Raw genomic sequence first — 24,681 nt, forward strand, 5'->3', positions numbered from 1 at the left:
GGCCTGCCGGGTAGGCAGAGTTCTGCCTTCAGACACATGAAATGGTTCAAAATGGGAACACTTTGCCTTCCCGGTGCTAGGGCTGTTGAATCATGTGCACCTACCGCCAACAGCGTGAAACAAATACAAAAAATAGGAACACAAGGCTTTATCGTTGGCATTTTTACAGAAATGTTTGGTGATCGACTAGGAATGCCTTGTAGATTGACCGGTTGGTGACCACTGATTTAGTATATGTTACGTTTCATACGGTATGTATTAATTTGTTAATGTTCATCATCCATTTCGTATGTTACCAATTGAAAAACGTACAATATGTTGCGAATTTGCAAAACATATGATATGTTACAAATTCCAATTTGTTGTGGCTAACGCTAATGTTAGCTATCTCTAGGGGTTAAGGATAGGAGAAGGGTTAGCTAAAATGATTAAGGTTAGGGGAAGGATTAGCTAAAAGGATTAAGGTTAGGGGAAGGGTTAGCTAACAAGCTAAGTGGTTGCTAATTTGCTAAAATGCTAAAGTTGTCCATGATGACATTTGAACATGCAACCTTCAGGTTGCTAGACATTCACATTATCCACCCACCCACCCACCCATCCCGACCAACCTACTTTCATTTTTGCCATAAGAACCCTTCTATGTGAGCATACCAAACTAAACATAATATACTAATTTGAGTGTCCCGGATGTACGTATACTATGCTACATCTAGTCTATGAGAACAGTCTGCAACGATAGACACTCTCTGGGGCTGGGTGTGTGGAATGATCGAGGTAGCTGGATGCAACCTGAATGGCTCTGTTTCACTATTGTTTCACTTCAGGATTCTGATTCCAGCCTTTAATTGAGGAGGATTCTAGGACGGAATCCCCCCAAGACATAGCTACACTCCTGAAAAATAACAAATTAAAAGACAAAAAAAATGCAATAAATTCACAACCAAATATGTTATATAATTAATTAAATGTATCAAAATGAGCTTTTAATACATGTCGGTCTCAGAGCATCAATGTCACATGTATTTATCTTCAAAAGCAAGACATATGAACACTGGTGATGTGAGCTTGTCGATACGGATATTCTTTGCTGTAGTCAGCATGTGGTCTCGGAGCTAATTAACACTGAACAAGCTGATCTGATACTGTATTTCTACTACAGTAATATGAGGTGATCCTTAGAGTAGCCTTAAAGAATACCATCATATCCTGCTAAACAGGACATTCCATTTGACATTGATGAAACAGTTCCACTTTATAATAACTCTAATGAATAAGCATTCATAACCGACTTAAAGTATTTCATTATATGAAAACACGAAAAAGCATATATATTAATTTATGAAGCATTTATAACGTATTATTCATGTAAGTTATTATAAAGTGTGACTGATGAATTAAGAATGAATACACGCACCTCCACATTGTCTTCTGTTGAAGAATATTTACACAAAGCAGAATCAACAATCCTGTCTGTACCACAGCTTTCAAATTATAACATGGAGGAGAAAGGTTTAAAACACCCACTACACAGTCTTCCACTCCACAATAAAAAGCAAGTGACCCTAGATAGATAATCAATAGGTTGAATAGGGTGTCGAATAGGGATTATATTTCAATCTTATTCTATTTTCCAGTGTGGACAATAAATATGAAAAGGAAGCTATGTGAGGGAGGGAAAAGACAGAGGCTCATACTCGCACTGCGGTCCTTTAAGATGATTACAAAGACATCAAGCACCGAAACAAGCCTGTTCATTGGGCAATCAATTGGAACAAAACCAGTGCCCAATAACCCAAAATAAATGAGTGGGGGTGAGCAATAAAAATTCAAACATGAGGGGAGCATCCTTTCAGTCACTGGAGCTGGGTTCACACAAATCACACGAATCATACACTGTGGTCTGTTCGCTTAGCTTAGCCCATTGCAAGAGTACCATACACTGAAGACCAGCTACTCTTGGCAGGCAGGACGAGATGCCTTTACCCTTTGAACCTTCACACTGGGCTGTTCCAAACAATCCACATCGAGAGGTTGAGAGAGTCTGACTGTTGCTGTCTGTCGACCAGGGGGTCTGCTAGCTCTACTGTGCCTTGGATGGTGCAACAGCAGTAGGACCAGGAGGCTCCAGGGCAGGCCAGTGGCAGTCTGTGAGGGCATCATACAGCTCCTCACTCTCCTCCATGTACTGCCTGTTGGCAGCCACCACATCCAATGCCACCATGGGGTCTGCAGGAGGCACACACACAAGGCACACAGTAAGAACACACAGTCAGGCACACAGACAAAGGGGCACAGCCTGAGAGCCTTAAAGATCAGACAGACTGGACAGTTTGAAGGCTGTACTCCAGGCCTGGGTTCAATACATTATGTCAAATAGTGTCAAATACTTAAGCTGCTTTTTTGAGAGCGAAATGAGAAAGAAAGAGAGAAATGAAAGAAAACAGAGCACTCACACTCCAGTCCATCATCTTCAGTCTCCCCATAACCCTAAAACAAAAAGAATGGTCTTTACTCACAACAACCATACCCTAACCCTGAGAACCACGGTTATTAACCTCTAACATCACATATTCAGTAGTCATTAGAATGGTACAGCTTATTTATATGTAAAGAGCGGTAGAGTAGAGGGGTTGGGAGAACACACCTGGTTGCTATAGTCATAGTGGTTGTAGTTGTAACCTCCGTAGCTGCCTGTGTTCTGGTCATAGTCCCAGTTGGAGTAGTAGTCAGGGTACTGTTGGTAGTACTGGTTGTTGTTGTTGTACGAGTATGGCTGACTGTACCTGTTGTCTGAGTAACCACCTCTGTTTTTACAGGAAAGAAAAATATCATGTTTATTCATAAAGGTTATTAAAAATAAATATGCTATTGATAAGTAATGAATGAAATGTGTGGATTATTTGCTGTTATGGCCTACATCTGTGATGGGAGACAACAACTTGAACATACCAAACAAATGGAGTAAAAGCGTCTTCTTTCATCTACACACAACTACCTTTACTGTATGAAGGGAGGCTCTGTTAGTCCCTGGACAAAGTTAGTTCAGTGGCATGCAGTACATACCTGTTCTCTCCTTGTCTTCCGTACGTGGCGCGGTTTAGTTTGAACCTCTTTGGCTGTAGAGAATAGAGTGTTTTGTTCAGAATGGATTATTCCAGACGTTATTTATCTCTAATAAAGTTAATGGGTATATCAATAGTTCACCATATGCCCTATACATATCCAATCCTCTCAGAGTGCCTGAAATAGGTGTAGTAGGTAGGGGATATGGGTTGATTCGGGATTGGAAATCAATGTGGAATCATTAAGTGCTGTGTGTATGTGGTGGCCCTGTACCGGTGTGGCTCCAGGGAGAGGCTTCCCGTTAACTTTCCTGAGACACCTCTCAGCAGTGGCCTCGTCTGCCAGCTCAACAAAGCAATAGCCTGCCGCACCCCTAGACAGGGTGAAGGACCAAAACACATAGGTGTCGTGTTTGATGGTTGTGCAATTTATTGTTATTGAATAGTGATAGTAATACAGTAGCTACAAGACATCCCCGAAGACAAAAAAAAGTCTGCATCAGTCATAACCCTTCTATTGTAGTAGCCTAATGTTCTCCCGTCTTACCAGTTCATTTTGTTCCGGATGATTCTCACCCCCACCACAAGCTCTCCCATGGTGGCGAATGCACGAGAGATGAACTTCTCGTCCATATAAGGCTCTAACTGCAGGGGATGAGAGAAAAACAATACGTTTAACAGAAAACCTATACTCTAGCTAGCTACTGTAAGTTGCCTACACTCTGTACTCTACACTCTAGCTGGCTAGCTACATTCAACTGAACATATTCTCAAACGTTCAGGGTCACTGACTTGGTGTAGTCTTTATCACCTGGAAATGACAGTCTTCACTAGACTAGCGGCTCTTTGGGGCTTGTCAGTGAGGGTGCATCTATTAGCTAACGTGCTAGTTGTTATCACGGTGGTCGCACTGAGGGGAGGTAACACTAGCTATCCTAAAGTGGGAGTCACACAAAAGCTAGGATATGCTAATGCTAGTTTTCTATGCATGCAAAGTTGTTATAATAACATATCAGGACTTACGTTACCCATCCATAAGCAACTCATTTTGTTTACAATTTTAGTTCACCAACGTAAACACAGCTTCATAACATCATAACACAAGCTGCGATTGTTGCAAATCTGCAGACTGCCATCTAGAGGATTTGTGGATGGTGGTTGGGGGTGTTCCTTTTACTGTTGCATTGTGGGATAGTAAAGTCCTCCACATTGCGTCACATTTCCTAAAACGTATTGGCGCTTTTGGTGCGTTCAAGACAACTGGGAATTGAAAAAAAAAACGTCAGTGATCTTAAGGTCGGAATGACCGAGTTCGAGAAGGAGGCCCGAGTTCCCGGCTTGGAATTCCGAGTTGGATGACCGTTTTCTCAGGCGGAGTTCGTTTTTCCGAGTTCCCAGTTGTCATGAACGCACTGAAGTCGGAATTCTGAGATTTCCGGGTTGGCTGTTGTTTGAACACTGCATCGTAAGAAAACTGGAAACGCGGGAAAAAACTAAGTCAAATCATGAAGTCAGTGATCTTCTGGTAGGAAATTTGGAGCCCTAGAAAGATGTCCGAGTTTCCGATTTGGAATTCCGAGTTGGATGACGTTCAAAACGATTCTCACAGTTGGAGCTATTTTTTCCAAGTTCCCAATTATCTTGAACGCACGGAAGTCGGAGGTTTCCGAGGTCTGAGTACCAGTTGTTTTGAACTGGGCATATCTGCTGCGAACTAGTCATTGGGAAGGTCGTGCCGAACATAAATGTAGCTTGTACCACATGACAGAAACGTGGGTCACTAAAACGTCTTAAAATATGATGTGGTTACTTCAAGTATGTGCCTTTTGGATTCCGGGATTAGATTTTACAGTAGCACGATAGCGTGCGCGTTCAGTTGAATAAAATCGGAAGAATCAAGTAACATTAGCTGACGTTACCTTCTAGCTAAATTCACAGAATAACTAGGTAAACATGAGTCCTGCTACAGGACTTCCTGCTTCTTCGGGATCCCCTGGAAGTAGCACACCTTTCTCCATAACTGGACATATCCAGCAAATCTATAGCCATGTCAAAATAGAGAATTTGGTTGCAGGACTCAGTGGAGGAGTCGTGTCAACACTGGTGCTTCACCCTCTTGACCTAGTCAAAATCAGATTTGCAGGTAACTTATGTCAATGTGTGGCTCTAAAACTCTTAGCTACAAGGTGTTTATTTGTCCTGACTAAAAAGTATTTTCAGCAGCTAGCTAACTTCTACCTTTGACAGGTGTAAGAACCTGAAAATTATGCAATCGGCACATGGTAATAACATAGGAGTAGCTTGCTACCTGGCTATAACTTGAATGGACAGTTGATGTTCTGTTGACTCTGACAGTGCATGTTTTCCCCTGCCTTGTCTTTTTCCTTCAGTGAGTGATGGACTGGACCTGAGACCTAAATATAATGGCATTATTCATTGTTTGAGAAATGTGTGGCAGCAGGAGGGGGTCCGAGGACTCTACCAAGGAGTCACCCCCAACATCTGGGGTGCTGGGGCATCATGGGGCCTCTACTTCTTCTTGTATGTATAACCAGAATAAGTAAAACCGGTCTACTTTCTCAGGGATAATAACAATTTGACGCTGGATGACATGACAGTCCATCAGCTGACATATATTTTAATTGCAATAGTCTATCCCAGTTTAAAATGATTTATTTATTTTTGTTACTTTTCTTCACCAGGTAAACTGCAGACATTTTTATTTTATTTTTTACAAAATCAAATGTTCTGCAATTCTACAAATATTTCCATTGAGCTGACATAAAATGTTGAAGATTTGAAGCTAGTTTACAGCAATTCTACACAGTTTGGCATGGAGCTGAGAGACAATTCTGCAGTTTTAAAGCTAATTTCCAGCAATTCTATGCATTTTGCTATGCTTAATGCTGTGTTCTGCTGCTCAGACATTGTAACAAAATCCCTGACTGTCTAGCTATTATTGGATTGTTAGTGCTCAAATATGGTAATATTTAAAATATATACAATACCAGTCAAAAGTTTGGACACATCTACTTATCTTTATTTTGTACTATTTTCTACATTGTAGAATAATAGTGAAGACAATAACACATAACACAATAACACATATGGAATCATGTAGTAACCAAAAAAGTGTTAAACAAATATATTTTATATTTGAGATTCTTCAAAGTAGCCACATTTTGCCTTGATGGCAGCTTTGCACACTCTTGGCATTCTCTTAACCAGCTTCATGAGGTAGTCACCTGGGATGCATTTAAATTAACAGGTGTGCCTTGTTAAAAGTTCCTTTGTGGAATGTCTTTCCTTAATGCATTTGAGCCAATCAGTTGTGTTGTGACAGGGGTGGTATACAGAAGATAGCCCTATTTGGTAAAATACCAAGTCGATATTATGGCAAGAACAGCTCAAATAAGCAAAGAGAAACGACAGTCCATCATTACTTTAAGTCATGAAGGTCAGTCAATCTGGAAAATGTAAAGAACTTTGAAAGTTTCTTCAAGTGCAGTCGCAAAAACCAAGCGCTATGATGAAACTGGCTCTCGTGAGGACCGCCATAGAAGACCCAGAGTTACCTCTGCAGCATTAGAGTTAACTGCACCTCAAATTGCAGCCCAAATAAATGCTTCACAGAGTTCAAGTAACAGACACATCTCAACATCAACTGTTCAGAGGAGACTGCGTGAATCGGGCCTTCATGGTTGAATTGCTGCAAAGAAACCACTATTAAAGGACACCAATAAGAAGAAGAGACTTGCTTGAGCCAAGAAACACAAGCAATGGACATTAGATGGGTGGAAATCTGTCCTTTGGTCTGATGAGTCCAAATTTGAGATTTTTGGTTCCAACCGCGGTGTATTGGTGAGACGTAGAGTAGGTGAACGGATTATCTCTGCATGTGTGGCTGAAGCATGGAGGAGGAGGTGTGGGGGTGCTTCGCTGGTGACACTGTCAGTGATGTATTTACAATTCAAGGGATTTGATCTAGCAACCTTTCGGTTACTGGCCCAAACACTAGGCTACCTGCCGCCCCAGAATGCCAAGAGTGTGCAAAGCTGTCATCAAGGCAAAGGGTGCCTACTTTGAAGAATCTCAAAAATAAAATGAATGTTGATTTCCTTAACATTTTGTTGGTTATTACATTATTCCATATGTGTTATTTCATAGTTTTGATATATTCACTATTATTCTACAACGTAGAAAATAGTAAAATAAAGAAAAACCCATGAATGAGTAGGTGTGTCCAAACTTTTGACTGGTACTGTATATATAGTTCAATATATTTTCTGCATGTTTTCTATCTGGTTTTGGTTGTTTAAGTTAACACTGAAACAGTTTTCCTGTCCTGAAAATGACCACAGCCCGCCTAAGAATTTTCTATACAGAAAAAAAACAAATTAGCTCCAATTACTGTTATTTCCTCAATTTTAAAGGGGTAGTTTGAGATTTTGGCAATGAAGCCATTTATCTACTTCCCCAGAGCGGGTTGAACAAAACAGCTAGCATGCTAACTGTTAGTGTAATCTTCAAGTCATTACGCTAAACCTAGTTGGCATTGGCTGGTGAAACTACCTCTAACTTCCTTCATACTGGACACGGAGACGTAAAAAATTGTATCCACTAGCCCAGTGTATCCCCCAGCCCAGTTTGAAATCCCCTGATCTATACAATCAAATATGAACTCATAACTTAACATGACTGTTGATAATAGCACTTTTAAATAGCAATGGCAGCTTAGGGATTTGTCTATTGAAGTGTCCAATTAATTTTCTGTACTGTGCGTTACCTTCCCCCACAGTTACAATGCCATCAAGGAGTACACTAAGGAAGGGCGTCAGTCTGAACTGAGTGCCACAGAACACCTGCTGTCAGCCGCCCAAGCAGGTTAGTACTGCCTTTGTCTAGACCCCAGGGACACACACACTGATGGTGGCGTGAGGTCAATACAATGTCTATAACCACAACTTCGAAGGTCAACACTGTTTGATCTATCCGCATAGGACCAGTGTGGGTCGGTCCATGCTTTCATTCCAATCAAACAGTTACCGTTACACAGCTAAATAAACATATAGTCTGCTCCTCTAGTCCAGACTTTGATTAGTTGAATCAGGCATGTGACTGACTGGTTGGAACAAAATATTTGACTCTTCTGACTCAGGAAAAAGTACATATGTATATACAGTTACTGGTCAATTTTCTGACCTTTTATTATTTTTTTGGCTATATACAGTCATGTGATTTGATTTACCCTAGCCTAATGATGTTAGAGAGCTCAGTGGAATAAACTAATGCACTGCACTCATTGCCAGACAATGGTAAAGGGAAGAAAGACACTGACTGCTCTGTGTCGTGTTCTACCAACCTCAAGTGACTTTAATTAAACTTAATGAGATAGGGATGTCTTCACCAGCTCCATGCTTCTCAGGCTCCATGTAATGTATGTTGTACACTTATGTAGCTGTGTGTGTGTGTGTGTGTGTGTGTGTGTGTGTGTGTGTGTGTGTGTGTGTGTGTGTGTGTGTGTGTGTGTGTGTGTGTGTGTGTGTGTGTGTGTGTGTGTGTGTGTGTGTGTGTGTGTGTGTGAGATAGCTCAGAAACTCACCTCTGTTTTCACCGTCTCCAGGTGTATTGACTCTCACCCTAACCAACCCTATCTGGGTGACTAAGACTCGCCTGGTGCTGCAGTATAACGCTGATCCCACCAGGAAACAGTATAAAGGGATGATGGATGCACTGGTGAAGATCTACCGGCATGAGGGGATACCTGGACTGTACAGGGTGAGGCTCAGTATAACCCAGGTTTTGTCATCTGTATGTATGATGGCTGTATCCTGAATAGAGCTTATTTGGACTCTTGTCTGCTTAGAAGTCAAGTTCAGGTCCAGTGAATGTGCAGGACATGTGAATGGTGTCATATGTAGACATGTTTTCTCCTTATGATCCCTCACAGCCTAAAATTAGGCAATGTACCATAAAACTTCAATATAACGCTGACTCAAATAGCCACCTGTCCTTTTTAATAGCCGGGCACCGGCAAACACTTCAGCAAATAAACACCTGTTTCAAATCAACGCTGGGTCTAAATGAATTGTTGACGAGGTCACCATGGACAAAGCTCTGATCTTCCCACAGTCAACATTTTTTAAATTTATTCTGTCATTGTTGCCAGCCATGGCGCCACCAAAAAGAAAACACGAGATCAAATGGAGCTCTCTATGGAGCTGATGCGCGAAATTAGGGTGTATGATAGGCATGCTAGTCTTTGCAAGTCTGATCTACAATGAATTCGTTATTATGATGTTTATACTGTTTATACTGGTAGTATAATGTTTATACAATAAATAGTGTGGTAGTCCTTTCAACTTTTGATTGAGCAAAGCTGTGTGGATTAAAGAAATAGTCCCTGGCTCAGATAGAAACCTGTCTCTAATAAGCACAGATTGTGTTCAGTGATTGAAGCAAATAGACACCACGGCTATTAAAGATGCAGAAATCTCTCTGACATTTCTTGGTTGCTCAAATTCTAATACACTGCTCAAAAAAAATAAAGGGAACACTAAAATAACACATCCTAGAACTGAATGAATGAAATATTCTGTAACGGGGTTCTTCCTGGGAAGGAGAGGCGGACCAAAATGCAACGTGGTTATAATTCATGGTTCTTTAATAAAGAAACTATACATGAATAAACTACAAAAACAAAAACCGTGAAAACCCGAAACAGTCCCGTGTGGTACAAATACTGACACAGGAGACAACCACCCACAAAACCCAACACAAAACAGGCTACCTAAATATGGTTCCCAATCAGAGACAATGACTAACACCTGCCTCTGATTGAGAACCATATCAGGCCAAACACAGAAACAGACAAACTAGACACAACATAGAATGCCCACTCCGATCACACCCTGACCAAACAAAACATAGAAACATACAAAGCAAACTATGGTCAGGGTGTGACATATTCTTATTAAATACTTTTTTCTTTACATAGTTGAATGTGCTGACAACAAAATCACACAAAAATTATCAATGGAAATCAAATTTATCATCCCATGGAGGTCTGGATTTGGAGTCACACTCAAAATTAAAGTGGAAAACCACACTACAGGCTGATCCAACGTTGATGTAATGTCCTTAAAACAAGTCAAAATGAGGCTCAGTAGTGTGTGTGGCCTCCATGTGCCTGTATGACCTCCCTACAACGCCGGGCATGCTCCTGATGAGGTGGCGGATGGTCTCCTGAGGGATATCCTCCCAGACCTGGACTAAAGCATCCGCCAACTCCTGGACAGTCTGTGGTGCAACGTGGCATTGGTGGATGGAGCGAGACATGATGTCCCAGATGTGCTCAATTGGATTCAGGTCTGGGGAACGGGCGGGCGAGTCCATAGCATCAATGCCTTCCTCTTGCAGGAACTGCTGACACACTCCAGCCACAGTGCTCCTCCTACTCCTCCTTGCACAAAGGCATAGGTAGCGGTCCTGCTGCTGGGTTGTTGCCCTCCTACGGCCTCCTCCACGTCTCCTGATGTACTGGCCTGTCTCCTGGTAGCACCTCCATGCTCTGGACACTACGCTGACAGACACAGCAAACCTTCTTGCCACAGCTCGCATTGATGTGCCATCCTGGATGAGCTGCACTACCTGAGCCACTTGTGTGGGTTGTAGACTCACTCTACCACTAGAGTGAAAGCACCGCCAGCATTCAAAAGTGACCAAAACATCAGCCAGGAAGCATAGGAACTGAGAAGTGGTCTGGTCACCACCTGCAGAACCACTCCTTTATTGGGGGTGTTTTGCTAATTGCCTATAATTTCCACCTGTTGTCTATTCAATTTGCACAACAGTATGTGGAATTTGTCAATCAGTGTTGCTTCCTAAGTGGACAGTTTGATTTCACAGAAGTGTGATTGACTCGGAGTTACATTGTGTTGTTTAAGTGTTCCCTTTATTTTTTTGAGCAGTGTAGTTCTAATAAGACTCCTGAACAGGTAATCAAATGGCTACCCGGACTGTTTGCATTGTGTTCCCCCCCAACCCCTCTTTTACGCTGCTGCTACTATCTGTTTATCATATATGCATAGTCACTTTAACTATACATTCATGTACATACTACCTCAATTAGCCCGACCAACCAGAACTCACGCACATTGGCTACACAGACTATCTGCATTGTGTCCCACCACCCGCCAACTCCTCTTTTACGCTACTGCTACTTTCTGTTCATCATATATGCATAGTCATTTTAACCATACCTACACGTACATACTACCTCAATCAGCCTGACTAACAGGTGCCTGTATATAGCCTCGCTACTTTTATTTATCACTGTCTTTTTATGGTTGTTTGTATTTCTATACTTACCTATTGTTCACCTAATACCTTTAAAAATATATATATATATTACACTGTTGGTTAAAGCTTGTAAGTAAGCATTTCACTGTAAGGTTATATTTGGCCCACGTGACAAATAAACTTTGATTTGATTTGAGTTAGCCTAATTTAATTTAGTGTAGTGTAGAGAATTATTGTATCATCTAAACCGCTGTGAAATAGCTTTTCCATACCCCAAAATATTGTATTTTCAGATGTTTGAAGCTGGTGTACAAAACTGAAAGTAAAAGAAGCAAAACAAAACTTAAGAACAAGAAGCATAGAAATAGCCACATAGAACAGATGTACCACTTCTTAGACTTGCTTTCAATGAGTGACATACCTATAACTCAAATTTCTATGTGAATTTGGTAATTTGCTTTTATTGAAGTTTTACAGTATGTACTGTAGTTGCATCAAATTTGAATGTATGTCGTGTAGACTACCACTAGGGGGCAGTAAATCCATTTTACGTTTGAGCAATTTAGCACACTCTTATCCAGAGGGACATACATTTAGTGCATTCATCTTAAGATAGCTAGGTGAGACAACAACATTTCAGTCAGTGGTGGAAAAAGTACCAAAATGTCATACTTCAGTAAAAGTAAAGATACATTAATAGGAAACGACTCAAGTGAAAGTCGCCCATTAAAATACTACTTGAGTAAAAGTTTAAGTATCTGGTTTTAAATATACTTAAGTATCAAAAGTAAATGTAATTGCTAAAATATACTTAAGTATAAAAAGCAAAAGTATCAGTCATTTCAAATTCCTTATATTAGGCAATCCAGACTGCACCAAACCAGTACAGCTACCCCAAAAACTACTTAAGTAGTATGTTAAATTATTTTTACTTAACTACTTTACACAGCTGTTCACAGTCATAGTAATAAGTACATTTTTTCCTCAATAAAGTAGTTAGTAGTGCTAGTAGGAGTAGATCGTGCACAGGGCAGGGCTGATCAATGTCAGTCCTTTAAGGCCAAAACACTTCTGGTTGTCATCCTCTACTTCTAATAAGGGACTAATTCAGACCTGGGACACCAGTTGAGTGCAATTAACTACCAGGTAGAAACAAAAACAGAAGTGTTTCGGACCTCCAGGACTGGAATTGAACAGCCTGGGTAGTCGATAGGATAAATTGTCTTTCAAGATATTAGTCTTTAAATCAGCTATAAGTATTTTTCAATATTATAAATACCATGATCATATCAATTGGATTTGGAAGATAATATATAACATTTCATTTCAAAGTTTATTTGTCAGGTACAGATAATGACCCCAGTGTTTAATCCTCCAGGGGTATGTTCCTGGTTTATTTGTCAGGTACAGATAATGACCCCAGTGTTTAATCCTCCAGGGGTATGTTCCTGGTTTATTTGTCAGGTACAGATAATGACCCCAGTGTTTAATCCTCCAGGGGTATGTTCCTGGTTTATTTGTCAGGTACAGATAATGACCCCAGTGTTTAATCCTCCAGGGGTATGTTCCTGGTTTATTTGTCAGGTACAGATAATGACCCCAGTGTTTAATCCTCCAGGGGTATGTTCCTGGTTTATTTGTCAGGTACAGATAATGACCCCAGTGTTTAATCCTCCAGGGGTATGTTCCTGGTTTATTTGTCAGGTACAGATAATGACCCCAGTGTTTAATCCTCCAGGGGTATGTTCCTGGTTTATTTGTCAGGTACAGATAATGACCCCAGTGTTTAATCCTCCAGGGGTATGTTCCTGGTTTATTTGGCACGTCACACGGGGCATTGCAGTTCATGGCCTATGAGGAGTTGAAGAGAGACTACAACAAATACAAGAAAATGCCTTCAGAAGCTAAACTGGTGAGTGCAGACTGCAGAGTGAGGAAACATTTAGACTTCTATAACCACACCTAGTTTTAATGACTCAACCATATGGGGAATAAACCTTTAAAGTACTTATAAAGAAAACCCACATCTAAGTGTTGCAGGATTTCTGGAAGAATTACCGTAATGCTTATGACAGAAGTGACTCACAGGCAATCATTCCTCCAACCTCTCTCTCTCTCTCTCTCTCTCGGTCTGACCAGAATCCATTGGAATATATCACAATGGCAGCTCTATCCAAAATATTTGCTGTGGCTACCACATACCCTTACCAGGTGGTGCGTGCTCGCCTGCAGGACCAGCATAATAAGTACAATGGAGTCCTGGATGTGGTCAGGAGGACATGGAGGTAGGCCAAGACCACACTGTTGGTTAACTGTACATACAGGGAAAACAGCTAGTTTTAGGTTAACTTGCCAAAACTTGGTATAATTGACTGTTAACTGAGCATATAAACATGTTAATGGGTTAGGTAACATAACAGTATGAAGCAACAAAGATCTGCAGCTTCAAACTCTAACCCTACAGAGAGCCATGAGAAAGCTTGCTAACGCCCATTCCAATGCTGCCATTTCAATCTGTTTTTTCCCCCTCCCACATAGTGACTACTGTGTTTCTTTTGGCCCCTCCTCCACAGGAATGAGGGAGCTGTAGGGTTCTATAAAGGCATGGTGCCCAACCTGATCCGTGTCACCCCAGCCTGCTGTATCACCTTCGTGGTCTATGAGAACGTGTCTCGCTTCCTGATGGGCCAGAAGTGAGGAGGACTAAGGAGACAGCCATGGAAGGACCACAAATAGGAAGGGACTCAGACAGTGTATGTGGCGCTAGATAAGATAAGCCATGAACTGAAGTCTCCAGAACTGTCACAGCAGGTAACTGGACAACTGAAGCAGACATGTCACCTGGATGCACCTCTGGCAGCCGAGTCAAAACATGATGTTGACAATGCTGATAATTAAAGACTGGTCTCTGTCTCTTCCTTGGATGCATCAGAGAAGAACAGACCTCACTGGAGGTACTATACAGGATGTGGGTGTGAAACATCAAAGCTAAATGAACCATTTCAATGCTGCTGGCTGTGATGTGAGTACTGTGTGTATGTGTGTGTGTTAAAAAAGCATACCTGCTATTTTCAGGGGACTAATGTACGCCCAATTTGTTTTTATTTAATGTATTGGTGTCATACTGCAGTGCATATAATTATGTCATAGGAAATGATCACAGATGACTGATTACACCGTTTAACATCTTTGAAATAATGTTAATTTCAGAAGTCTTAATCTGAAATATCAGTGTTGAGTTGGCATTAGTTCATTATCAGGTAAAATGTTCTACTAAAGTTGAATGCTTTATGTTGCTTTTTCATTTCAGATCATTTTACATTTTGCTGTGCTGTGTTCACTTGTCATTTCAAAACGATATGAACACATTCATTTTTTATGAATTCACCTGGTCATGCATAAACCAATGTTCAACAAAAGTTATCTGATAGTAAAACATTTGTTAGCTTTTTGTAGCTTCAGATTACATTTAACAGCTGTCCTGTGTTCACTTTTCACTTGGAAAAAGATATTAACACATGCATTTCTTTATGAATTCACCCATTTTCAAAAAACATATATCCGATAGGAAAACATGTTATAGTGTAATGAGTAACACAATGCATGATTCATGTAATATATGACTTAATTGACAGTAATTCTAAATCTTGCCTTATTAAACAGGAATGGGACTAATGAGGAATAAATCTAATTTCAGGTGGCCAATAAACTAGACCCTACCCAGGTGCTGTAGTACAAAACATTCAAGTGAACATCAGTGATACTGTAGTAGGCTTTAGCCACAACTGAAGTTGTCTGATTGGCCAGAGGACATTGTCAAAGACTAGGAACCCATCCAGAAACTAAACTGATATGTAGTCAAAGGCTTCAGAAGTATTGTTAGGGGTTCTTTCTCTATGGGGCCTGGTCCCATCACTTAATAAAGACGGCCTCATTTGGGCAGCTCCTCTATGAAGACCCTGGATACAGAGTTCCACCCTGTAGATGCATCTCCTCTGGGGTAGTCAGCACAGGTCCCCACCCAGATAGCCACGTCCACCAGGCCTGCCCGGATCCCCTCACACAACCCTTCAACTGGGACAAGACAAGAAGAGGAGTTACTCTAACGACTGTTAACAAAGTGTTGTTTCTACACACATTAATGTATAGTTAAAAGGGTATAAGGGCAACTTAAGGCAAAGTGTCACTGAGAAAAGTACTAAGGTCATTGAGGTATATTTACAAGACAACTTCCTGAGTTACATTGAACACACACACTGCCGTATGTGTGCCAATACGAGGGCTGTTAATGACTTTGTTTTGGTCTTGCTACACTGGTGAACTTGGCAGCTACAGAAAACTATGAAGTGGGCATGCATATGCCAAATGTCTTGCTTCACAGTAGAATTTAAACAGTAATAGTAGAGATATTATTCATATTTTAAGGCTACAATAGATTTCACATTTGAGATATATAAGCAAAATACCACCACAAACAAATGGCTACCACTAGCTACAATAGCTCAGTTTAGCTCCGTTCCACTTACCGGATGAGCTATACATGTTCGTGGTATAATCTGTAACCAGATGAGGTTCTGTATATAGTGAGTGTAAGGTTGATTACCAGATGAGGTTCTACGTATAGTGAGTGTAAGGTTGATTACCAGATGAGGTTCTGTATATAGTGAGTGTAAGGTTGATTACCAGATGAGGTTCTGTATATATTTGTTGATTACTGAGGTTCAGATGAGGTTCTGTAGTGAGTGTAAGGTTGATACCAGATGAGGTTCTGTATATAGTGAGTGTAAGGTTGATTACCAGATGAGGTTCTGTATATAGTGAGTGTAAGGTTGATTACCAGATGAGGTTCTGTATATAGTGAGTGTAAGGTTGATTACCAGATGAGGTTCTGTATATAGTGAGTGTAAGGTTGATTACCAGATGAGGTTCTGATTACCAGATGAAGTTCTATATATAGTGAGTGTAAGGTTGATTACCAGATGAGGTTCTGTATATAGTGAGTGTAAGGTTGATTACCAGATGAGGTTCTGTATAGTGAGTGTAAGGTTGATTACCAGATGAGGTTCTGTGTATAGTGAGTGTAGGTTGATTACCAGATGAGGTTCTGTATATAGTGAGTGTAAGGTTGATTACCAGATGAGGTTCTGTGTATAGTGAGTGTAAGGTTGATTACCAGATGAGGTTCTATGTATAGTGAGTGTAAGGTTGATTACCAGATGAAGTTCTGTATATAGTGAGTGTAAGGTTGATTACCAGATGAGGTTCTGTGTATAGTGAGTGTAAGGTTGATTTGAGGTTCTGTGTATAGTGAAGGTTGATTACCAGATGAGGTTCTGTATATAGTGAGTGTAAGGTTGATTACCAGATGAGGTTCTGTATATAGTGAGTGTAAGGTTGATGAGTGTTGAGGTTCTGTGTATAGTGAGTGTAAGGTTGATTACCAGATGAGGGTCTGTATATAGTGAGTGTAAGGTTGATTACCAGATGAGGTTCTGTATATAGTGAGTGTAAGGTTGATTACCAGATGAGGTTCTATACATAGTGAGTGTAAGGTTGATTACCAGATGAGGTTCTGTGTATAGTGAGTGTAAGGTTGATTACCAGATGAGGTTCTGTGTATAGTGAGTGTAAGGTTGATTACCAGATGAAGTTCTATACATAGTGAGTGTAAGGTTGATTACAGATGAGGTTCTGTGTATAGTGAGTGTAAGGTTGATTACCAGATGAGGTTCTGTATATAGTGAGTGTAAGGTTGATTACCAGATGAGGTTCTATACATAGTGAGTGTAAGGTTGATTACCAGATGAGGTTCTGTATATAGTGAGGTTGATTACCAGATGAGGTTCTTCATAGTGAGTGTAAGGTTGATTACCAGATGAGGTTCTGTGTATAGTGAGTGTAAGGTTGATTACCAGATGAGGTTCTGTGTATAGTGAGTGTAAGGTTGATTACCAGATGAAGTTCTATACATAGTGAGTGTAAGGTTGATTACCAGATGAGGTTCTGTGTATAGTGAGTGTAAGGTTGATTACCAGATGAGGTTCTGTATATAGTGAGTGTAAGGTTGACTACCAGATGAGGTTCTGTGTATAGTGAGTGTAAGGTTGATTACCAGATGACCAGATGAGGTTCTAAGGTTGATTACCAGATGAGGTTCTATACATAGTGAGTGTAAGGTTGATTACCAGATGAGGTTCTGTGTATAGTGAGTGTAAGGTTGATTACCAGATGAGGTTCTGTATATAGTGAGTGTAAGGTTGATTACCAGATGAGGTTCTGTATATAGTGAGTGTAAGGTTGATTACCAGATGAGGTTCTGTGTATAGTGAGTGTAAGGTTGATTACCAGATGAAGTTCTATACATAGTGAGTGTAAGGTTGATTACCAGATGAGGGTCTGTATATAGTGAGTGTAAGGTTGATTACCAGATGAGGTTCTGTATATAGTGAGTGTAAGGTTGATTACCAGATGAGGTTCTGTGTTGATTACCAGATGAGTCTGTATATAGTGAGTGTTGATTACCAGATGAGGTTCTGTATATAGTGAGTGTAAGGTTGATTACCAGATGAGGTTCTATACATAGTGAGTGTAAGGTTGATTACCAGATGAGGTTCTGTGTATAGTGAGTGTAAGGTTGATTACCAGATGAAGTTCTATACATAGTGAGTGTAAGGTTGATTACCAGATGAGGTTCTGTATATAGTGAGTATAAGGTTGATTACCAGATGAGGTTCTGTGTATAGTGAGTGTAAGGTTGATTACCAGATGAAGTTCTATACATAGTGAGTGTAAGGTTGATTACCAGATGAGGTTCTGTGTATAGTGAGTGTAAGGTTGATTACCAGATGAGGGTCTGTATATAGTGAGTGTAAGGTTGATTACCAGATGAGGTTCTGTGTATAGTGAGTGTAAGGTTGATTACCAGATGAAGTTCATAGTGAGTGTAAGAGTTGATTACCTGAGGTTCTGTGTATAGTGAGTGAGGTTGATTACCAGATGAGGGTCTGTATATAGTGAGTGTAAGGTTGATTACCAGATGAGGTTCTGTGTATAGTGAGTGTAAGGTTGATACCAGATGAAGTTCTATACAGATGATTACCAGAAGTATTACATAGTGAGTGAAGGTTGATTACCAGATGATTCTGTGTATAGTGAGTGTAAGGTTGTTCAGATGAGGTTCTATATATAGTGAGTGTAAGGTTGATTACCAGATGAGGTTCTGTAAGGTTGATTACCAGATGAGGTTCTGTGTAAGGTTGATTAGATGAGGGTCTGTAAGTGAGTGTAAGGTTGATTACCAGATGAAGTTCTATACATAGTGAGTGTAAGGTTGATTACCAGATGAGGTTCTGTATATAGTGAGTGTAAGGTTGATTACCAGATGAGGGTCTGTATATAGTGAGTGTAGGTTGATTACCAGATGAAGTTCTATACATAGTGAGTGTAAGGTTGATTACCAGATGAGGTTCTGTATATAGTGAGTGTAAGGTTGATTACCAGATGAGGTTCTGTGTATAGTGAGTGTAAGGTTGATTACCAGATGAAGTTCTATACATAGTGAGTGTAAGGTTGATTACCAGATGAGGGTCTGTATATAGTGAGTGTAAGGTTGATTACCAGATGAGGTTCTGTATATAGTGAGTGTAAGGTTGATTACCAGATGAGGTTCTGTGTATGTTGATGGTGGAGTTGAGCTCAGGGCTGCCTTGGTCGAGGTAGATGATGAACTCGATGGGCAGAGGTCCTGTACACTCAGCTCCGTTGAAGGTGAAGTACCAACGCTGGCAGCAGGCTGTCTTACACTTCAGCCTCAGGGAGCCGCTGAAGAGCACACGCAGGGCACTGTCTGAACGCAGCTTGGTGAATGTACAGTCCTACAGGGGAGACACGAGAGGTGGAGACACTAGCATCCAATGATAGCATCTTCAATGTTTTATGTTTTGTATTCATGTCTCGTTTCAATTCAGTGTGAATAATACAATGTTTTTAACAGTAATTATACTGTTAGTACAGAGGCTTAAGAGCAAATGAAAATAACATGTTAACAAATGCTTTTCTCTAAACGAACACAATCAACATTATTATGGATGATCAATATAGTAATAATGCTGATGTAACTATATTACTCTGTGCCCCAGATCCTGTCTAATGAGCATTGCCAGCCACTTACAGCTATCTTGCCCAAGTCGATCCCATAGTTGAGTGAGTTCCAGGCACACTGCTTGTAGTTGGGTTTCCAGGGCTCCTCAAACACCTCACTCACACACTCTCCTTTCTCCCCCTTGATGCCATCGCGCCCCGGGATGCCAGGGGTCCCAGGGATGCCATTGGTGCCAGGGTTACCCTCCCTGCCAGGGGTGCCAGCCGGACCCTGGGGGCAGCTGTTGTACTGGAGAAAGAGAGAGGGAGGGAGAGAGAGAGACACTGTTATAATGGGGAACAAGAAGGAGAAACAGACTGTTCTAATAACCACACTAATAACATACATAGAGATAAGAAATACCAGGTTGTCATCTTAGCATCATATGAACTACATCAAATGTATGTGCCCACATTCATGACAATGGACATCTAGACCTGCAATGGATAATGGTGGACACAGACGTCAGTTTAATGTCTAGTTTTGATTTACAGTTGATTGAGTTGTCTAACGTGAATTCAATCTGAAATCAACAGAAATGTGAACCTTGTCATGAATTTAGGCTAAAAGTTGCGTGAAAAAAATACAAACATTTATGAAATTCCTTTACGTTGATGACTTTTTGCAAATCCAATCACATTCATTTTTTGTTTGTTTAAATGATGTGGAAACAACACTGATTCAACCAGTTTGTGTCCAGGGGGACTTGACTCCTAATCACAAAAGTGCAAAAGAAGATGTCAAATGTCTGGGCGTTTTGTGACCAAAATACATGAGTGATAGAGTGAATTCAACAGGAATTCAGAGTGTAAATCTGTGTTCCTGTGTTTGTGGTCAGTCAGTGACTTGAGACAGACAGACCAGCATGATTCAATGTCCAGTTCTGTTTTGTTTAAACAGATGCTCCCTCTTACTCACAGTGACTCAAACACATACAGACAGGCTGGCTGGCCAGAGTACCCATACCACACACAGAGAGAGAAACCATGCTTCTCTAACATGACTGTTTATCGCAAGACTCTCATACGTAGATATACTTGGTGAATCAGCAACTGAGTAAATGTAAATGGGGGGAAATCAGGAAGTATTTTTCTGTGCTGTTGTCTGATGTACTAGGCCTAGAGTCCAGTATTTAACATACAAACTTGTGATACTCTTAGCTAAGCACATTGTATCAGAATAAATAATGTAGCCATGTTCTCAGATCAAGAACATTCACTCAAAGGATATAAACAAACATAGCAAAAAATTAGCCAGTGCTCAATGAAGTTATAAGTAACCGTTGAGAATCGGCTAGGAAAATGTCCGCTTTTTATTAGTCATGCAGCTGTGCTGTGCTAGGTTGTGCTGTGCTGTGCAAAGCTTGAGTCTTCTATAACAAAAAAGAAACCAAAGACAACTTCAGCTTATATCACAGTGAACTGGTTATTTCAATAACTAACTTGAGCTGATATTGTTCATATTACTTTTAGACAATGAGAATTTCAGGAATGCCAAAATCAAATATAAAATGGGGTAGACTATGGAATTACATGTCGCATTTAAATTCCAGCTGTCGAGACACACATGGTATAGTGAGCAATATACCAGGCTTGAAGAGACCTGGGCCCGATTTCCCAAAAGCATCTTAAGGTTAAGTTAATTGTTAGAACCTTCGTATGAGCATCGTTATATCTCCGAGCTGTTTCCCAAAACCATCGTTATTAACGTTGCACTTGAAAACACTCGAAATCTAACGCCCGCCTCAGACCACTCATAGAACAGCTAAGCGTGCCGTAAGATGCTTTTTTGCCCTCACAGGTCACTTTATACACAGAAGATCTCCGCTAAACATAGAATCAATCACATCTGTCTCTGTGAGCATGATAACTTCAGAACAAAAATTCTAAGTTGCCACTGTCTTTGCAAATGATACAAAGCGACATATAAAAATATGTTTCAAAAGAGAGATGACCGCATTAAAATATAAAAGTAAGCTATAGGCCTATTTCAATCATATTGAAATACATTTCATGTTTAATAAAATGTGTTATATTTTGCTGTCTTTAATTTGTCTCAACATATTCTATGATGTGTAGCCTAACATGTGCACAATGATCTGCCAAATAAGTGATTTTGCGCAAATGTATAATTAGAATAATACCCCTCAATATTTCCAGCCATAAGTAGTAATATCTCTCTAGGTCTAGGAACTGGAGAAAGCTGATCCGAGAGCAGCGAGAGCAGCACTCGCTTTCTTTCGATCCTAACAGTATCAACATGTGCTCCAACGATACACTTAGCGACGATTCTCTCTGTATGGTGTTTAGTGAAACGCCTGATATATCTTCGGCCTTTGTAGGAAAGATGCATCGTTAAAACACTCGCCTACATTCCATCGCTATTGGAAAACGAGACCCCGGTCTATTTTTGCCATTAAGTGGCAATGATGGAGTCACCAGGGGGTCTGTTCTGCACAAGCATTTCGCTACACTCGCATTAACGTCTGCTAACCATGTGTATGTGACAAATACAATTTGATTTGATTTGATTTGGCTGGGGGAGTGATGTGTCTGGGTCCCACAGCTCACCAAACAAAGTACCAGGGTCATGCTGGTGAAATGACAGATTGTGACGAAGATAAACCAAGTATTCTCCTATAAAAGCACTTGAGCACAGGCATGGGATTTGAGATACATAATACAGTAAGTAGCCTATAAGTGACAATATGTAAATGCCTCTGTGACTATACATATATTTGAATGTGGTTATTATCCTTTATTAACATATGCCATTTAGCAGACACTTTTATCCATGCATTGTTACATATGGGTGGTCCAGGGACTCCAACCCACAATCCTGGCATTGCAAGCCCGTGCTCTATCAACTGAGCCATACAGGACTGGATCCAATATCATTATAAGACCACAGTTGAGGGAATGAATGTCTCAGATGTTTATTCGGGTTTGATTTATTTCTGGAGATAATTCAAAAGTCATGAAAGGAACCTCTGTTTCTGAAACGTGCTGAACAAACTGCAGTAGCAGTATAATATACAGCGTTTATACTTTACACAGACAAACATACTACTGCTGTGATAGCGGAGAAAGTGACTGTTATTGCAACTATGGACTAACATTGGGAAATCTCAAACACACCACACACAGATCCAAACTTTTCAAACGAGCTGGACACAAAAGAAGACCTAAAATAGCGAAAAAAGTGATGTCTCAGCAAACAGTGTGCAGACTTCAAGCCAATGTGAGAGCATGCTGCTAAAGACACACATAATACACAGTAACGTTACATTGACAAGAAAAACAGCTATATGCTCTGGAAAGGATGAGATTATTACCATGTTGTTCAAATAAGAGGTTCTTGAATCGGATTCAGCAGCGATTCTGGTGCAGTTTGGTTTGTCTGCATCGTTTCCAGTACACTAGACAGATAATAACAAGATGCTGTTCATCAAATCACATTACTCAGTTATTACCATGCAGTCCTTTACTGCTCGTCAGATGTTTAAACTCGGAGTACATCAAAGGACCCACCCACACATTTTACAGTAGGCTAAACCTACTGGGCTAAAACTGGTTGAAAATGTCGTTTCCATGTAGCTCCAACCCCAACTAAATAAACGTGAGGAGTTGAATCAACGTGGAAAACTCATTGGATTTGCAAAAAGTAATCAACATAATGGAATTTCGTATTTTTTCCCCAAAAACGTTTAACCGAAATCCAATGACATGGTGACATTTTTGTGGATTTCACGTTGAATTCAAGATAGTTGACAACTGAACCAAATGTAAATCCAAACTCGACGTTGAAATGACGTCTGTGCCCAGTGAACAATGAACCAGTCAGACCACTCATGACTTCTGTCTGGGTCTTTGTTATTCTTCTGCATGCTGGACCTTTGTCAACTTCTTGTTTGCATCAGTTATGCCCAACATGCCATATAATATTGAAAGAACATTAGCGAGTGGCCACTGGTCAACGTGGCACCAATCATCCATAGCACATTCAAAATGATGATAGTAGGTATAGAACTGAAAATCACTAAAAAGCAAACATCTTTGAAAAAAACGTTTTGATATTCTAAATTATGAAATAATGAAAGGAAATTGCAACAATTAAAGGCTTAAACATTGGTTAAATTAATCGGGATGAGATTCGGTAGTTGCGGCACTTTGAGGGATGTGTAGCTTTAACCCACAATAGTTGATTTGAGATGTTTTTTTTTTACCTTTTCGTATTCAACATCCTTCCTGTCAAGTGCCTTTCTCAATTTCTCTGCTCCATGGAAAGGTAGAATCACGCAGGTGATGAGCAGCAGACGAGCTAGAGCTGATACCATCTTTTATTTTCCCAAAAGATCGAGAGAGACCACAGCACTTCCCTGCTGCTCTGCTGCGCGGTACTTCAAGTGAGTGTGGATGAGCGAAGTTTAGAGCGCGCCTATGCTCTGCCCATAAATCTGTTCTCACATAGCGTATGATTCATGAGTTTTTGTCACTAAACTTTGTCAAATGTCTGGACCTTCTCATATGTTGTCATGGGCGGGAAATAACATTTTATTTGAAAATATAAATTATCTTAATGTGAGCCTACTGCGTGTCAATTGGTCTGGAACTGGAACGTGTGTTTTTCCACGTGGTCACTTGTTCAAGACCCGTTTTAGGCTATTTGTTCCCCCTCAATTGCTTCACTATAACAAAGGGCTCCAGCGAATTAGGAACTTTTACTGTTGAAAAGCGATATCTCAAGTATAAATAACGCAAAGTGCACACACTAAAGCGAAGAAGAAAAACACTTTTGAGCAAAATAGTGTTTTTTTTTAGACACAACTGCAAAATTCAAGGAGTTGGTGTGATGGGAATCGCTGATGTCATCGGCCTCCCACCTTGCTTGAGGAATAATAGAGGAGCAATAAAGAACAAAAGAAGAAACGTCTTCAGTGTTATAGATTGAATAGAACCCAACATATTGATTATGCTTCAGCTTGTTTACAGTTGTTGTGGGCTGCCCTGTGCCCCACCACTAATAACAGATTGGGGAAATTGACTATGTACTTTCTCATCTATTGTAGACCCACATCATGGTATGGAATCAGTTATATGTGGGTATCCTAGTCTGTTATTTCATGAAATTGGGAATAATATGGCATACTCCTTGTGTCCTCTCGCCTCATCTCCTTCT

The 24,681-nt window shown here is 40.4% G+C and overlaps 3 protein-coding genes and 1 long non-coding RNA gene across 11 annotated transcripts; 2 read left to right on the forward strand and 2 right to left on the reverse strand.

Moving 5' to 3' along the window:
* Positions 1-945: 945 nt before the first annotated feature.
* Positions 946-4,240, reverse strand: LOC118377513 (tRNA selenocysteine 1-associated protein 1-like). Its single transcript, XM_035764441.2, has 7 exons — positions 4,086-4,240; positions 3,610-3,707; positions 3,337-3,436; positions 3,064-3,116; positions 2,645-2,804; positions 2,454-2,487; positions 946-2,226 (listed from the first exon to the last, which is right to left on the reverse strand). Exons 1-7 carry the CDS (start codon positions 4,107-4,109, stop codon positions 2,081-2,083), a joined length of 615 nt encoding a protein of 204 aa, XP_035620334.1. The 5' UTR covers positions 4,110-4,240; the 3' UTR covers positions 946-2,080.
* A 145-nt stretch (positions 4,241-4,385) lies between these two features.
* On the forward strand, positions 4,386-14,836 carry LOC118377514 (mitochondrial folate transporter/carrier-like). Its single transcript, XM_052489914.1, has 7 exons — positions 4,386-5,205; positions 5,453-5,603; positions 7,861-7,946; positions 8,686-8,840; positions 13,162-13,275; positions 13,503-13,648; positions 13,937-14,836. Exons 1-7 carry the CDS (start codon positions 5,016-5,018, stop codon positions 14,058-14,060), a joined length of 966 nt encoding a protein of 321 aa, XP_052345874.1. The 5' UTR covers positions 4,386-5,015; the 3' UTR covers positions 14,061-14,836.
* Positions 14,430-23,984, reverse strand: LOC118377512 (collagen triple helix repeat-containing protein 1-like). 2 transcript variants are annotated; one of them, XM_035764439.2, is made up of 5 exons: positions 23,729-23,984; positions 22,838-22,921; positions 19,534-19,752; positions 19,021-19,237; positions 14,430-15,437 (listed from the first exon to the last, which is right to left on the reverse strand). In XM_035764439.2, the coding sequence occupies exons 1-5, from the start codon at positions 23,837-23,839 to the stop codon at positions 15,295-15,297; spliced, it is 774 nt and encodes a 257-aa protein (XP_035620332.1). In that variant the 5' UTR covers positions 23,840-23,984; the 3' UTR covers positions 14,430-15,294. The 2 variants fall into 2 exon arrangements, with proteins under 2 accessions (XP_035620332.1, XP_035620333.1); XM_035764440.2 differs by lacking the exon at positions 22,838-22,921 and having other exon boundaries at positions 23,729-23,970.
* LOC127914320 (uncharacterized) lies at positions 15,999-19,030 on the forward strand. 7 transcript variants are annotated; one of them, XR_008088025.1, is made up of 5 exons: positions 15,999-16,037; positions 16,568-16,607; positions 17,267-17,346; positions 17,387-17,466; positions 17,740-17,838. It is a non-coding gene; the product is annotated as an uncharacterized LOC127914320 (long non-coding RNA). The 7 variants fall into 7 exon arrangements; XR_008088026.1 differs by lacking the exon at positions 15,999-16,037 and adding an exon at positions 16,153-16,191; XR_008088021.1 differs by lacking the exon at positions 15,999-16,037 and adding an exon at positions 16,183-16,231.
* Positions 23,985-24,681: the final 697 nt, after the last annotated feature.

This window comes from Oncorhynchus keta, chromosome 31 (assembly GCF_023373465.1).
Source record: "Oncorhynchus keta strain PuntledgeMale-10-30-2019 chromosome 31, Oket_V2, whole genome shotgun sequence".
NCBI classification, from domain to species: Eukaryota; Metazoa; Chordata; class Actinopteri; order Salmoniformes; family Salmonidae; genus Oncorhynchus; species Oncorhynchus keta.

Excerpts from the sequence above, each read along its gene's own strand:
- LOC118377514 (XM_052489914.1), top strand. The coding sequence starts at position 5,016 with ATGAGTCCTGCTACAGGACTTCCTGCTTCTTCGGGATCCCCTGGAAGT. Across the intron at positions 8,841-13,161 it reads GGATACCTGGACTGTACAGG|GGGTATGTTCCTGGTTTATT; the intron begins GTGAGGCTCAGT and ends TTAATCCTCCAG. Across the intron at positions 13,649-13,936 it reads GTGGTCAGGAGGACATGGAG|GAATGAGGGAGCTGTAGGGT; the intron begins GTAGGCCAAGAC and ends CCTCCTCCACAG.
- LOC118377512 (XM_035764439.2), bottom strand. The coding sequence starts at position 23,839 with ATGGTATCAGCTCTAGCTCGTCTGCTGCTCATCACCTGCGTGATTCTA. Across the intron at positions 19,753-22,837 it reads CCTCTTATTTGAACAACATG|TACAACAGCTGCCCCCAGGG; the intron begins GTAATAATCTCA and ends CTCTTTCTCCAG. Across the intron at positions 19,238-19,533 it reads TCGACTTGGGCAAGATAGCT|GACTGTACATTCACCAAGCT; the intron begins GTAAGTGGCTGG and ends TCTCCCCTGTAG.
- LOC118377513 (XM_035764441.2), bottom strand. The coding sequence starts at position 4,109 with ATGAGTTGCTTATGGATGGGTAAC. Across the intron at positions 3,708-4,085 it reads GTTGCTTATGGATGGGTAAC|TTAGAGCCTTATATGGACGA; the intron begins GTAAGTCCTGAT and ends CATCCCCTGCAG. Across the intron at positions 3,117-3,336 it reads CTCTCCCTGGAGCCACACCG|CCAAAGAGGTTCAAACTAAA; the intron begins GTACAGGGCCAC and ends TATTCTCTACAG.